The following is a 15635-nucleotide window of genomic DNA, read 5'->3' on the forward strand; positions in this document are numbered from 1 at the left end:
CCATCATAAAATGTGAGATTTACAAGGAGGGAAAACAGTACACCTCTCTGAACAGTGTCTGGGAGGCTGTGGTTGCTGCTGCACGCAATGTTGATGGTGAACAGATCAAAACACTGACAGAATCCATGGATGGCAGGCTTTTGAGTGTCCTTGCAAAGAAAGGTGGCTATATTGGTCACTGATTTGTTTTTGTTTTTGAATGTCAGAAATGTATATTTGTGAATGTTGAGATGTTATATTGGTTTCACTGGTAAAAATAAATAAGTGAAATGGGTATATATTTGTTTTTTGTTAAGTTGCCTAATACTTATGTACAGTAATAGTCACCTGCACACACAGATATCCCCCTAAAATAGCTAAAACTAAAACAAACTAAAAACTACTTTCAAAAATATTCAGCTTTGATATTAATGATTTTTTGGGGTTCATTGAGAACATGGCGGTTGTTCAATAATAAAATTATTCCTCAAAAATACAACTTGCCTAATAATTCTGCACTCCCTGTATATTCACCACCCAGAGCGGCTTTTAAAGGAGCAGCACCAGCTAACACACTTTGCCTATACTTTACATCGTTATTGCCAAGATGGCTCCCTCTGTGGAGTACAGAGGTCAAACAACCTTTTCTTCTTCAATGTTGTTTGTTTTCATGGAGTGATTATGGGAGTCGGGAGGGAAAGAAGAGAGTAATGAACATTCCACAGAGGCATGTGGCTCCAGCATGAACCTCTGTGCTTACCTTGGGTGGTTTTGTCTCAGGTCGGCTATCCTTTGATGCTTATTTAGTTGCAATTTGTATGTAGCATGGAATTGGGCCAGTTGAAAGTGGAAGCATTTGATTACCCCATTTCCAAGCTGCATGCAATTTTCATCAAAATGTTCTTCAAGTTGAGAAAATTGGCTTCTAAGCTTCAAATTAATCACCTCCACTACGGTACTGGGAAGTCTACAGAATCTACTGTAATTTTCGTTTGGTGTCTATAGTCACTCATCTGTTTAGACTTTTAAGCAGTTTTATATATACACTGTATTTTCCAGCGCATAAGACGACCCCCCCCCCCCCCCCTCCTCCAACTTTTCCATTTAATATATAGAGTTTGTGATACACTCGCTACCCCTCTTCCAACGCACACCAAATAAAAATTATAAAAAAAATCCATATACTGGTGCTATGTATGAACAGATACTGGTGCACGTGGTACCCAGTATATAACAGTATACAGGCGATTGACTGGTTGGATTGGTCAACTCTCCCTAAGTGGATTGGGCAGCTTTCCCTGTCTCCCTGTTTATCAGAGTGGTATGGAAGAATAGATTGTGCCGTGCCCATAAAACACGCCTCTTTCACCCGTCTGGCCCACCCTTTTATTCTATTTACCTCCATCTCTGCCTCTCAGAGCTTGCACGTGTGCGCCTCCAGCCCTCAGCAGCAAAATCTGAGAGATTGTAACAGGGTAGACAGGTGGAAGAGGCGTGTTGTATGGGCACAGCGCAATCTCTTTCCATACCCTGAGCATCCCAGACCTTGCAGCGTGAGCGGTGACCACCCCCCAAAATATGCAGCGACCACCGAATCTCCCGGCCACCCGGTAATTAAACATCAGCATGTCGCATATGTACACCGCGTATGACGCGGCATCAATGACATCCGGCGTATAAGACGACACTCGACATTTCAGAAGGTTTTCAGGGGTTAAAACTTAGTTTTATACGCCAGAAAACACACACACACTCGCTCACTCACTCTCATCTCACTCAGGCAGCACTCTCATATGGCACTACTGAGTGAGGCTCTTCTTTAACATCCGCTTACTTTGTGTCTTGATTATTAACTCCCCTCTGATCATTAAAAATATTGACAACCGGTTCATTCTTCATCCCAACAGGCCAATGCAGAGATCGGTTGGATTTGGGAAGTAGGTCAAAGGATCTGGCAGAGAGAATTCCCTACAATTTATACCGCTATAGCCAACCATCAGTGGTCTGAAAACATCCAGCCCATCATGGAGGCAGTACGAGGTAACATATTGGCACAGTTCTAGTCTTACGGCCAATTGCTAGGATCACCTTAAAATACAACTAAATAGCATTCTGTCAGTATGAAGTGTTCTACACCCTGCACTTGGTCACTGAACCTTTAAGTAACATATATAGCCTTTAAGCAAGTTTATATGTACTTTGCTAAAAAGAAGAGTTGAATCCTGCCCATCCTATGTCAGGATCTTGGTGCTATATGCACAGAGCACTTATGCAAACAAGTTTTGTGCAACAGCTGTTTCATGTACGCACCAGTACTTTTTATTATGAATATGAGAGTACACATCCACTCCCCTAAAAGATATTTCACTCACACTGAAGGCCCCTCTCCATCCCTGGCCCAGCTGTTGTGTATTATTTGCATGCATTATGCATTTCTTACATACTTAGAACAGTCACATGATTGGGATAAAGAAGCGACAAGTTTATTCTGGCTGTTAAAACTGAAACGTTTAAGTAAAGGTTCATTCTTATATCAAAGGTGTGATATCCAAAATGGTCTTTTATGGGTGCTGCGGACATAAGTTTAAAAAAAAGGATTTAAGCGCAGGCACAAGACTGGGAGAAAAAGAAAACGCTTAATTTTGCAGAATTTAAATTCTGTATAGGATACAGCAGCAAGTTAGTGCCTAAAAGTATGAATTTGGGTTTGAAGGCTAGGCAGTGGGGAGACTGCCACAACACTCCATCTCATCTGCACTTAGAAAAAGCAAGATAACAAACCCCAATGCTGCCATTGTCACATACTCATTAAGGGCCTGGAGCCCACTAACGCAGTTGTGCGCAGTTGTGTCCGCTTTTCAGAAACACATCAATGTTACAGATGCTGAAAAGCGGACACAACTGCGTGCCAACTGCGTTAGTGGGCTCAGGCCCTAATGGAGAGGAAGTTTACTGAATAAAGCTGCAGCTGTAAAAATAAATAAATGCATGTGTGGAATCATGTCTGTGATGGGATCTTAGCCATAACTTTCATTTGCAAATGAGTTTCTGAAACATTCAAGTTTGTCTTGTTGAAGGTTTCAGGTTGCTGTTGATAATCTCCTTTGAAAAAAAAAAATGGCAGTTTTTCCTGATTGAAATGCTGACCCTCGGGCCTTAATAAACTCTTTTAAAAAATAAAAAAAAACAAGGCTGCAGATCAGGGGTTTTGAGTTTACGCCGACAGTCCTATTCCGCTTCCCTGTTCCAGGCAAGTTACTCAGAAGGGATGCGGATTGCAGGCAGGTAGCATTTTCAGAAGATGATGAACACCGACCAGAACATAAATTACAGTATAATTGAGGTTAAGCTGGATAAAATATTATTATAACTATTTATCAATCTTTCTATATCCTGAAGTGATCCAGGTGGGGGATTACCTTTTTAAAAGTGAATCTAAATTTAGTGTCCTCTCTGCTCTAAAAGATAGCCAAAGCATGATAACCTTTATGGACAAAAAAAGTCTTAATTACAAATTATGGAAATACTAAAAAAAACAAAAAAAAAACAGACGTTTACATTTTAGGTTCACTTTGCATGGAGCACTGAAAGGGTTAAGCCTCAGTGTTTACTGTATAAGGAGAGCTGCCTCAGAGCTCCTGCAGTCTATTTACAGCTGCTAAGAACTAAATAGACACTTTGATCTAGCTAAACAACCACAGAACACAGAGCAGTGGATTTCTTTGGCACCTATGTGTGAAATAAGGACCTTTTTGTGCTGTGCTTTGCTAGAGTTCAGAACACTTTTTAAAATTATCCCGTTCAAGTTTGCTGACTCGCTTGTATTGTCACTTGTCCAACTTTAGTAAATCAAAGTTATGTTTATTTAGATAATGGTGCAGTAGTGGCACTGCTTCACTGCAAGTACTGGTTGGCATCTGGGGAAGGTCACTTCGGTTTGACATGAAGAGCAAGAACACTGCACGTTTCTTTAAACAAAACTGACTTTATTGTCATTATGTGTGTTGTGGAAAGGGTTTATTTAAAAGGTAAATATCTGCAGCTGTCATCAAACCCTGGTACCAGAAGGTACCAGGTACACATCCCCCCCCCCCTCCCCCCATTATAATGCAGAATGGTGGTTGAAAGAGGGGCTATAAAATTTCATTGGATTGCATCCTGTATTCATAAAAATACTTTTTTTGTTTTTTTCACCTGCAGAGTTGGTATAGAGTTGAGTACACTGAGAATTTGCATATTATAGCGCTGACACAAACTGTCAATTGGCTGTAAGTCTTATTGGACCTTTGCAACAGTGATTGGAAATATGTGTCAGTTGAATTTTAAAGCGGAACTGAAAACTTGTATTATACAATAATTTATGTCCCTTTAATTCTCACATACCTCAGCACTGTTTAGCTTTATAATTGCAGGCTCTCCCGGTCCCGCAATCCGCTTGTTAAAATCATCGACTTACAAGTCGATGTTGCGCTGACAGGACGAGCCTGTGCTCTTCTGTCTCTGTGACCTATGCAGATAGCGTGTGCCCGCATTCTCCTTCCTTTCTCCGCCCCTCTGTGCTCGTTTCTTCAGCAGGATGACATTTCTAAGTGCACGAGAGGACAAAGTGAGCATGCTCAGAGCTGGAGTCCTCTTGTGCATGTTATCAGGAGCAAGTGAACGCGTACTATTGACGCGCAATGCCCCAGAAGTATTTAGGCATCGCGGCCATGTTGCCTGGATCATGGAAACCGAAAAGCAATAAAAAATCCTGCGATAGCGGCGGGGAACGGCGAAAAGTAAATTAACGTGTATAGGGAGACAAGAAGAAGCCAGTCGTATGTTTTTTATTAACATTTCACACAATATTTCAGTTCCGCTCTAAACTTCATTTCAATTTGTAGCACTATAATTGTCCTGATAACTGTACAGCAAAAAGAAAATGCATGGGTCCATTGTAATAGGTTTTGTTTTTTTTACATTGTCTTCCTATTTGCTGGATGTAAATGCGTTAAGTAGTATATTGTCTGAAATGGGTTTCAAAATGACTTTTTATATTAAAGTCCTTCTTCTAGCTCAAATGTTTAGGTACTTGACTGCAGAGCTTGATATAGCTGTACGTTTAAAGAGACACTGAAGCAAAAAAAAAATGATATGATTTGTATGTGTAGTACAGCTAAGAAATAAAACATTAAGATCGGATACATCAGTCTAATTGTTTCCAGTACAGGAAGAGTTAAGAAACTCCAGTTGTTATCTCTATGCAAAAAAGCTATTAAGCTCTACGACTTTCAAAGTCGTGGAGAGGGCTGTTCTCTGACTTTTATTATCTCAACTGTTCCTGAACTATTTACTTTTTCTCTGCCAGAGGAGAGGTCATTAGTTCAGACTGCTCTGAAAGAATCATTTTGAATGCTGAGTGTTGTGTAACCTGCACATATTATAGAATGATGCAATGTTAGAAAAAACATTATATACCTGAAAATAAAAATAAGAGAATATTTTCTTTGCTGCTAATCTTCTTCTTGTAATTATTCATAGTACACAACCAATTCACTATATCATATATATTTTTTTCGCTTCAGTGTCTCTTTAAAGTGTTTGGTTAGGAGCCCACAGACCGTCACTGCTATAGAATGCAATCTTCATAGTCTGTGCCTGCTCCCTTATCATCTGAACAGCAGGATGATGCAATCAAGGCAACAGCAGCCATACCTAATTAAACCAGAAACTATTCCTTGCACTGCTTTCAGTGACATGTTTATCACAGGCAAAGGTAATGAGGAGCAGAATAAAGAAAGTGAACTATTTGTGTAACTAGTATTACACTATAAAAGAAACCTGAATCAAAAGAATGTGGCAGGTATCTTCGCTAACTCCCTTGAAAATGCTACTTGTGTATGCTGTGCTGATACCGAGGTGCTCTAACTAAACTGGCTACAAATCCTGCATATGTGTAAGGCTTGTGCTGAAGACTCCTCAGGCACTGCCAATGTCTACACATTGGCATGATCTGCAGTTTACATTCAGGGTTGGTGCACGCCTAAAAGCTCTAGCATAATCACAAATGCTCAGCGTTTTTAGAAGTGATTGTTCTAAGTGATTCTAGGCATGTAATACAGCAAATTACACAACTTGTATTCAAAACCAGTTCAGCAAAGGAGGATGTTGGCTTCAACAAAACATGTGCACACATAATTTCTTACTAGACTCTTCTACGGCGATGACGTGCCCTCCTGGAAGAGACCTAACCACTAGTCTAACAGTTTTTTAGATTGGGGATTAGTGCATAATTTTTTTATTATTTTATTTATGTATATAGCACCAACATATTACGCAGCGCTGTACAGAGTTTATTGACTTGTCACTAACTGTCCCTCAGAGGGGCTCACAATCTAGTCCCTACCATAGTCCTATGTCTATGTGTAGTGTATGTATCATAGTCTAGGGCCAATTTAGGGGGAAGCCTATTAACTTATCTGTATCAGTGTTCTCCTCAGGCTCTTTTAGCTGAATGCTCCACCCGGCTAGTTTTGGTGTGCACCTGGCTGTCATCAGCTCGCCTCCTTCTCTGCTTTAAGCAGAGTTGTGCAGAGAAGCGCTGGCCCTGCATTCTCTCATATCGCCCCACCCGGCTACTTTTTCATACCGCCCAGCTGGAAAAAATTCTGGAGAGAACACTGTATTGTTTTTGGGATGTGGGAGGAAAGCAGAGTGCCCGGAGGAAACCCACGTAGATACGGATCTGATTTGTATTTAAGGTGTGTGTTTAAGCCCCTAGGGCGCTGCAGTCCTCTGTTGGTTTCATTTCATTTGCAGCCTAAGATTGCTGACAATCTTTTGCTGATTCTAGTCAGGTGCCTAGCGATTTTTCTAGTTATGACTAGCGATTTTTGAAGCGTTTTGGTGTAGCAGTTTTTTATACAGTAGAGCTGGAAATGTACAGCTTTTGTAAAATAAATGCTTGGAAAATCGCCATCACTGGTGCGATCCATCCTATTCAAATACTTTAGCCAAGCGCTTTTCAATGCGCTAGTGTTTTGAAAAGCGCTCAGGAGCGCTTTAGGTGTGCACCAGCCCACATAAAGAAGAGAGCTTCCAATTTGCTTTCAGTTCAGGGTTTCTGTAAGGTATTTAGGTGCAATCGCAAAATGTGTTCCCTGCAGCATTTTGCTGCGATTCTGGCGTGATTGCGATAGTGCTTAAAGGGAGTGTGTGTGTGTGTGGGGGGGGGGGGGGGGTGAAAATACAAATAGACACTTACCTGGGGCTTCTACAAGCCCCCTGCAGCTTTAATGTCCCGCGTGTTCCTCCATCGATCCTCCGTTCCCTGCTGCTGGTCCCTGTCTAATTACAATTCTAATAAAACTGCGGCTGTGTGGCCGTGCGTGTCATCGGGAGCTTACTGCACAGACGCAGTACAAAAAAACTTTGTGCTGCACCTGCTCAATAAGCTCTCGATGACGCACGCGGGAGCAAGCACTATTTGTCTTGTTAGACGAATATCCGACCGGGACCGGCGGCGGTAAACCCGAGGATCGTAGGACGACTGCACGGGACATGATAGCTGCAGGAGCCAGTAGAAGCCCCAGGTAAGTGTCGGTTTTAATTTTCACACCCCCTCCACAGAACCCCTTTAAAAAGGCACTGATCGCGAACCCTCTGAATCACGATAGTGTTTGATGATTTTACTGTGCAATTTGCTTTTGCAAGTGTGAATGGTCCCTTACTGGTTCGTCTTTAAGTGTTATGATTTATTTTGGCCAGTAGAGGGCCCTTTAGGCTTAGAAATGCACATGTTCAGAATTCCTGCTGTTGGTTCAAATTTGAATTCCATGAAACCTAAATAGTGCACACATTATTTTCTTTTTTTAAAGTTTGTGAAAATACAATAATTGCGATTTAGCAGGGAAGAACGCTACGTGTGACGATTGAGTTATTATTATTGTTTATATGTACGGTATAGTACTGGTTTTTCTGCAGTACTTTACAGAATGTATTAAACAATTCATGCCTGTAACAATCCCTCAGAGGAACTCACAATGTAATGTCCCCACTAGTTTAAGGCAAGTATTGGAGGAGCCAGTTTCATCTCAGCATGTTTTTGGGGATGTGGGGGAAAACTGGAGTATTCAGAGGAGATGTGCATAAACCTGGGAATAACAGACTCCAACTAGGTTGTGTCCTCCTAGAATCAAAGCTTGAACTATCTGGCTATGCAAGAATCACCTAGCCACAGACCCATCGACCTAACAGAACGTTTTCCATCTAGTCCACCACTGTGGAGTTCAGATTCTTCACTCTTGCTCCTCATTCTTACCATCAAATATATACTGTGCCTGTGACAATGAGAAAGGAGTAAATGGGGGTATCAGTATTGATCAGTCTGTGGTGCAGGAAGTGGACGGTGTCTCTGTTCCTGACCAGGTATCTTACTTGTAGTGACATCAGCTAAGCAAGGAGCCTATAGAGTAATTAAAACAAGCTCTACAACTGTTTTTATCAGAGGTGCTTAAAGGGATGCTTAAAGGTAACCTTAAGCCAAAAAAAAAAAAAAAAAAGTTTTTTTTTCTCACCTGGGGCTTCCAATAGCCCCCTGCAGCTGTCCGGTGCCCTCGCAGCCTCGCTCTGATCCTGTCGCCGCCGGCGACCACTTCCGGTTTCGCCGTCAGGACCCGACAGGCTGGGAACACGAGTGATTCTTCACGTTCCCAGCCACAATAGCTCCCTCTATGCTGCTATATGCTTCTACCAGCCCCCTGCAGCCATCCTGTGCCCTCGCAGTCTCGATCTGATCCTCCTGTCCCTCGCCGGCAGCTACTTTCAGCGACAGGCTTGGCCACGCGTCTGCTTCTTCGCATTCCTGTCCGCAATAGCAGTATAGAGGGCGCTATTGCAGACAGGGACGTGTAGAAGCAGATGCATGGCCAGGCCTGTCGCCGAAAACAGAAGTAGCTGGCGGCGGTGACAGGAGGATGCCATCGAGACTGCTAGGGCACAGGATGGCTGCAGGGGGCTGGTAAAAGCCCCAGGTGAGTAAAACTCCGCTCGGATCGCTCCAATGCCGCCGTCCTCCGATGTCTGCAGCTCCAGTACCGGGTCCCTGTACTTCCTTCTGTCGGAGCCAGTCTGGCGTAAGAGCAGTGCGTCCTCTACGTATATCTCCAGCAGCTGCTGGAGAGATACGCAAAGAGCGCACTTCTCCTGCGTAGACTGGCTCCAACTGACGGAGGTGCGGGGAACTGGTATTGGAGCTGCAGATATCGGAGGATGACGGCGTGGTAGCGGTCCGAGCAGATGGGGCTGGAGGAATGTATAAATATTATTTTTCTTTTAGTGAGCTCTGGTTTCCTTTAACCTGAGTTTGGGTCAGGTTTAAACTCCCCACCTGCCTATACACCTCCCCACCTGCCTATACAGTGGTTGCCTTTGTGGTAACCCGCATTTGTGAGAATAATTTTATGCAAAGAAACTCTAAATTTATATAACCCTAACATACTACACTATTGTGAATTCTTTCCTTTTGTCTTCTACCTACACAGATCTATGTAACCATTTGTGCCCGGAATGAGATTTTCAGTGAAACAAAACTGATTGGTTACTCTGGGCAACTCCTACACTTTTCATTGCATTGGTGTTAATAAGACAGTTTCACTAAGGGCCATGGCCTACAGTGTTCTCCCCAGAATTTTTTTCCAGCCGGGTGGCATGAAAAAGTAGCCGGGTAGGTCGCAACAGGGGGAATGCAGAGCCGTGTACGCTCTGCTTACAGCATAGGAGAAGGAGGAAATGAGCCGATGTCAGCCGGGTGCTTACCAAAATTAGCCAGATGGAGCCCTGGGGAAAACACTGAGCCTCCATAAGACTCTTGCTTTAAGATATGCACCATCTGTCTTAAAGTGAACCTGCAAAGTCAAAACCAGGAAAAACTGTTTTTTGGTTGTTTTCAATGTGCTATTACAGTGCTTTTTGTTTGCTTTAAAAAAAAAAATAGGCTTTATTTGCAGTACACAAATCTGGTTCACAGTGCAGGTGAAATGGACATACTTTTCACACATGTCCAGAGCTAGACAGTTATACGTATTCGGCATCATTAATGGTACCAATCAACCACTATTGTTCCCTCACTGTTTTTGGGGTTGATTCCTCTACCAATCATCTGATTGATAACGTGTTCCTTGTTATTTGTGGACCCCATTGTTGTGGAACCACAAGGCTCAGCATGTCCTACAGATCAGATTAGACCGAGAAGCTGCAAACTCACACAGATATGAGCTGGGTTGTTTGCATTTTCTCAAAAAAAAAAAAAAAGTTTAGCATGGTCTGAAAGGACATAGTGGCGGCCCCTTGAGATTCCAGAGGTTTATTAGTGTATCCTAAGGGTTAAAAAAGAGGGGGTGGGAATAAACCTCCGGACAGAGCTTTGTGTGCAAGCTGACCTAAGGTCACAGCTTTTTTGCCTGTCAGATAGAGATGGGAAGTTCGGATCTTTTCAATGATCCGGATGATTTGAATCGGGTCATTGAAAAGATCCGGATCTTTGATCCGAATCTCGGATCATTTGACTACGGAAGCATTTCGGGGGTGAAATGACTAGCAGGACAGGCGAAGGGGAGGGGGGTGGACACGCAGAGAAGGGGAGAAGATGGACAGAGGGCACGGAGTGGACAGAGATGGGAGGAGGGACGAGCAGAGAGCAGAAATGTTTGCACGTAATACCCACATGCTGCAATCATATGCTTTACACACATTTCACCTATATGCTCATCTGTGTGCATGCAAACGTCGCACAGTGAAAGAAAGCATTCCCCAAAGTAAAGTGCAGCTGTTTAGGAGGATCATATTGCCCTGCAATCACAGTGCCTGCAAAGTTACTGAGCTGTGCTGAGCTGAGCCAAAAGTTTCCAATGTGTTCACTGTGCACAACTACGGAACAGACAGCCTATAATGAGCAGCACATTATAGCCAGTATGTGTGCTCTACACATATCTGGCAGTGGCACCCATGTCCCTTCTCTCAGCTACCTGTCTCCCTGCAAGGCTGGCTCCCATCCAACAGAGCGATCCATCTATGCTCTGCTTCCAGGACCCCGCTGACCGCTGAGAGGGGGCGTGTCGCTCCTGGCCCCGCCCCTTTTGTGATCCGAATCACTCATTTTGATGATTCGGATGATTCGACTCACAAAATAGATTCGGATCAAAGATCCGAATCGTTCATGATCCGGACAACACTACTGTCAGATCAGAAGGCTTTTTACCCTTCAGTGCTGCTGTCTGTGTGCTCTGCTCTCCGAGCAGCCACGACATCCCGCTCTCTGTAGTGAGTAGATATCGGCTCCGTGCGTCTAACACCCGGGGAGGAAGTGAGTGATTGCCTGCACTCCCCTCTTCGGTCATATAGAAGTGCCGTAATTCACAGAGATGGCCAAGTTAGTACGGCAAGAAATTAAGTGTACAACTTCGGTGGGGAGGGAGAGAGACACGTGACCTAACTGTGAGGAGGAAAGAAGGCACTAGAGATGGGAAGTTTGGATCTTTTCAATGATCCGGATGATTCGAATCGGATCATTGAAGAGATCCGGATCTTTGATCCGAATCTCGGATCATTTTGCTACGGAAGCATTCGGGGGTGAAATGAACAGCAGCACAGGTCTGTGGACAGAGAAGGGGAGGGGGGTGGACACGCAGAGAAGGGGAGAAGATGGACAGAGGGCAGGGAGTGGACAGAGAAGGGAGGAGGGACGAGCAGAGAGCAGAAATGTTTGCACACAATACCCACATGCTGCAATCATATGCTCTATATATATTTCACCTACATGCTCATCACGTCGCACAGTGAAAGAAAGCAATTGTGCAGTCGCCCAAGACTCTAACCCCTTATCTACTTTCACAGTCCCTCAATCACCTAACTCATTGTTTGCCTGCGTGGTCATCCATCACTTTTAACCCCTTTAGCTAAACATCCCAATCATGCCACTGGATTCAGATATTTTATGCATTTAACTGTTGTGACTAAAGGGTTACTTGAAATGACTTAAATAACTACACAATGAAGTGACAGTAGCACAGTTGTAGGTTATTAAACATACATAAGCATGGTGCACTGGTCTAACTAATGTAATTGGCAATATAAATGTTGTAATGAAACGTCTACTATGCATATAATTATATATAACTTACTGCTCTTGTGACATATATAGCACAAGCACTGGGTGATTTTGTGCCAACTTTACCTTCATGTAATGCATGTATCCAGGGCTGATCACTGACAATGATAGCAAGAAGGCGTGGAGTCCGCCAGGAGAAAAGCCCGATATAAATGTGTAATTTGTCTTGCTTCCAGGACCCCCCTGCCCGTTGAGAGGGGGCGTGCCGCTCCTGGCTCCACCCCGTTTGTGATCCGAATCGTTCATTTTGATGATTCGGATGATTCGACTCACAAAAGAGATTCGGATCAAAGATCCGAATCGTTCATGATCCGGACAACACTAGAAGGCACTGAATGTCCGGATTACAAAGCCATTCCAAACGGGCTGTAGTTTGGCCAGCCCTGCCTTAGCCACACAGGCTCCAGCGTCCCTTCCCTGTGATCGTGCAAGCAGACTGCTTGTAATCCTCGTTGCCTCCTTCCTGGAGGAGCACTCTGCAGTCAGTAGAAACAGTCCCACCTATTGCCATGCCGAGCCAATGAGTGTACGAGCCAGCCGGAAAGGCGCGATCTCGTACACAGAGGAGCTTGCTGGGCAATCTGCTACAGAGTCAGAACAGCAAAGAACAAGTTCATGAACGCTCCACCCCCATGATGACACATACCAGTCGGTGCAGGATCTAGAGAGCCAGTCCTTTAGCACATACCATGGAAAAAGGATCCGCAAACCAGACTTGGCTTAGTGAAAAGTTGTCCATTCTTTATTAGAAAAATCCACATGACAGAGAGTTGTGCAATAAAATCACAGGATCGACTGACGCGTGTCGGGCTTACAATCTGCCCTTAAGGTGCCCATACACTCATCAGATTGGCAGCAGATAGAGAAGAAATGCATCTGATGATCTATCTGATGCGTTTTTAGAACATTTTTTTACCAGGATAGAATTCCAATAGATTTCAGTTTGAAATCTATTGAAATTCGATCTGATGGCATTTTTTTGCCATCAGATTTCCATTAAGGCCAATGCAAACTGATAAGCAATCTCATCAGATCGACCTAAATTTTCCACCCTGCCAGAAATCGATCGAAATCGGCCATCGATCGGTCGATTGGCCAACCGATTTGCAATCGATTGATCGATCGGGATCGATCGGTCGGCCAGAAAATCGGCTGAGTGTATGGGTCCCTTTAGTCATAGAGTCATTCCAGAGTCAGAACAGCGCTGGCTTTTCTAATATGCAAGTAAGCCTGCTGCAAAGCAGCCGAGCGGGAGCCTTATCTCACCTGGGCGGCCCGCCCACTTAATTGATCCTGGGGAGAACAATGGCCTACTAGAGCGCTTTTAGCCGTGTTTCAAAATTTCATGCAATTATGAAGCGTTAGGCTAATTAAAGTTAATGGAGGTGAGCCCAAAGTGGCGATTGCGTTTTGCCGAAACCGCAATCTCCCTGCATAGAGCATTTTCAGAGCAATTTAACATGGGAAAGCAGAGCCCAAAATCGCTTTCCTATAAATCCCTCCACTTTCAAGGTACAAAATCGCTCTTGGCATTTTGAGAGCAATTTGAAAACGCAAGTGGGCGCCTGGCCTAATGGGCAAAATGCATAGCTTTTCTGAAGATGCAAAATTTCACTTTCTGCATTTGGCACCAAATTACTTATGCAGAAAGACTGAGATCTGGACATGTATTCTCTAAAGTTTGTGTCGTACTGACTGTTGCTCAAATGAACATCATGACCAGCTGCAAGTTGAGATGGGGGCATAATCTTTAAGAAAAGTGGATTCATACATGAAGTAATTCTTTTATGCTGAAAATGTGTACACCTGTTTGCTTTTCAGATGCCACTCGGCGGCGAGCCTTTGTATTAGTGTCTCAAGCTTACACTTCAATTTCTGCAGACGATTTAGCAGCATTTGTTGGGCTTCCTGTTGAGGAAGCGGTTAAAGGTAAGTACTGAAGAACAGCAGTTAGAATATGTAGGTGTTTCCATTTAAAGTTTACCTGAAACTTAAAACATAGAAGCATTTATACTTACCTGGGGCTTCCTTCAGCCCCCTCCAATCCTCCGCTGGCCGGCCAAGTCTCCTTCTCCAGTCACACTTGACGGCGCGTACTGCACATGCCTGGCCGTGCGCAAGCACTGACCACCAGAAGTGTTCTGTGCCTGTGCAGTAGTTTTGCGCAGAACACTCCCGGTAATGGGGATGCGTGGGTGGTTGGACTGTGTGTGCGTGGCTGGACTGTGCATGTGCAGTTTAGCGAGGCTGGTGACGACTAGAGGAAGAGACCAGGCCAACCAGCGGAGGATTGGAGTGTCATGGGAGGACGGCGAGGTAGCCCATGACCTAAAGGTGGCAAAAGGAAGCCTAAGGTAAGTATAAATGCTATTTAATTATTTTCCAGTTTCTCTGGTTTCCTTTCAGCTCATCATGTGCAACCGGTGGCTTCTCAGTTTCAGCTGTGCCTCTCTACAGCTGTGCATCTGGAAAGCTGTCCTGTGAGCTATGACAGGTTGTGAAATACCTCCTGGCGATGCACTGACTGTTATGAATATGTACCAATCATTCTTAGGACATCCATATGTGCTGAACTTAAAAAAGATCAAGAGATAAAATGTCTTCTGCTTTTGTAAATTCTCTGAACATACATCCCTGGAAGTCCTTTTAACAATCTAACAGCTTTTAAATGTTCCCCCATGCAAGCAGTGACAAGACTCCCCAGCCTGAATAACTTTCCCGGAATACTCAATTCCCTAGAAGCTCCATTGATGACATTGGAGGGTTTTTTTTTTTTTTTTTTTGTGTTCAAAAGTCTTCTGGATTAGGGCTTTCCAGCTATCACAGCAGCCCAGCCTCCTACAGTCAGTACTAGGATAGTGCATGGAACATGTGCCATTGCCTTTGTCACGGTTACAGCTATTATCCATCCCATACTTTTTTTGTTGAGTAATGGGGGCCTGAGTATGGAGCCATGGTTGACGGCACGTGGTGCAGAAGGCTGTTGTTTTCTTTCTCTTTTTTTTTTTTTCTTCTTTGTTAATTAGAAGGCAGGAATAATCCACCTCTCTCCTTTGTCAGCCATTTCATATGATATTTTTCACCCAATCATGGGCGAGCAGGGATAGGGCACTTTGCAGTGGTGCTCTTACCACAATATAGATTCTAACCTCCCAGGCCAGAGTTTTTAATCTGCTTCAGTAAACGAGACAGAAGCAGAGGTCGGCACTGCTGGCTCCACTGTTTATTAATAAAGTGCTATAGTGCAATACACAATTGTGCAAAACCATGCATAAAATCACATACCCTTGTGTGCCATGAATGGGTGTGGCGGGTGCAGGGGAGGAAAGTAGCCTGACAGCTCTTTCATGCTTGGTGCTTCTTCCAAGGCTTTGGGGGGTGGGCATGCACTAATCTCCATTATACTATCAGTGGGTCACGTACCATTGTACTCAACCCTGACCCTTGACCTTAGCATGATCACGGGAACTGGAAACCTGAAGCAAGTCAAATCCGTGGGAAGAAAAAAATC

At 43.9% G+C, this 15635-nt stretch overlaps 1 protein-coding gene across 2 annotated transcripts in view; it reads left to right on the forward strand.

The window, feature by feature from the left end:
• COPS8 (COP9 signalosome subunit 8) overlaps positions 1-15635 on the forward strand; it is a 36781-nt gene that overhangs the window by 17613 nt on the left and 3533 nt on the right. The window contains exons 4-5 of one of the 2 annotated variants that reach the window (XM_068245330.1): positions 1887-2019; positions 13946-14053. In XM_068245330.1, the coding sequence (XP_068101431.1) occupies positions 1887-2019; positions 13946-14053 (241 nt within the window). The remainder of the gene's footprint in view (positions 1-1886; positions 2020-13945; positions 14054-15635) is intronic. The other variant, XM_068245331.1, reaches the window with a different exon arrangement.

This window comes from Hyperolius riggenbachi, chromosome 7, assembly GCF_040937935.1.
Source record: "Hyperolius riggenbachi isolate aHypRig1 chromosome 7, aHypRig1.pri, whole genome shotgun sequence".
NCBI lineage: Eukaryota > Metazoa > Chordata > Amphibia > Anura > Hyperoliidae > Hyperolius > Hyperolius riggenbachi.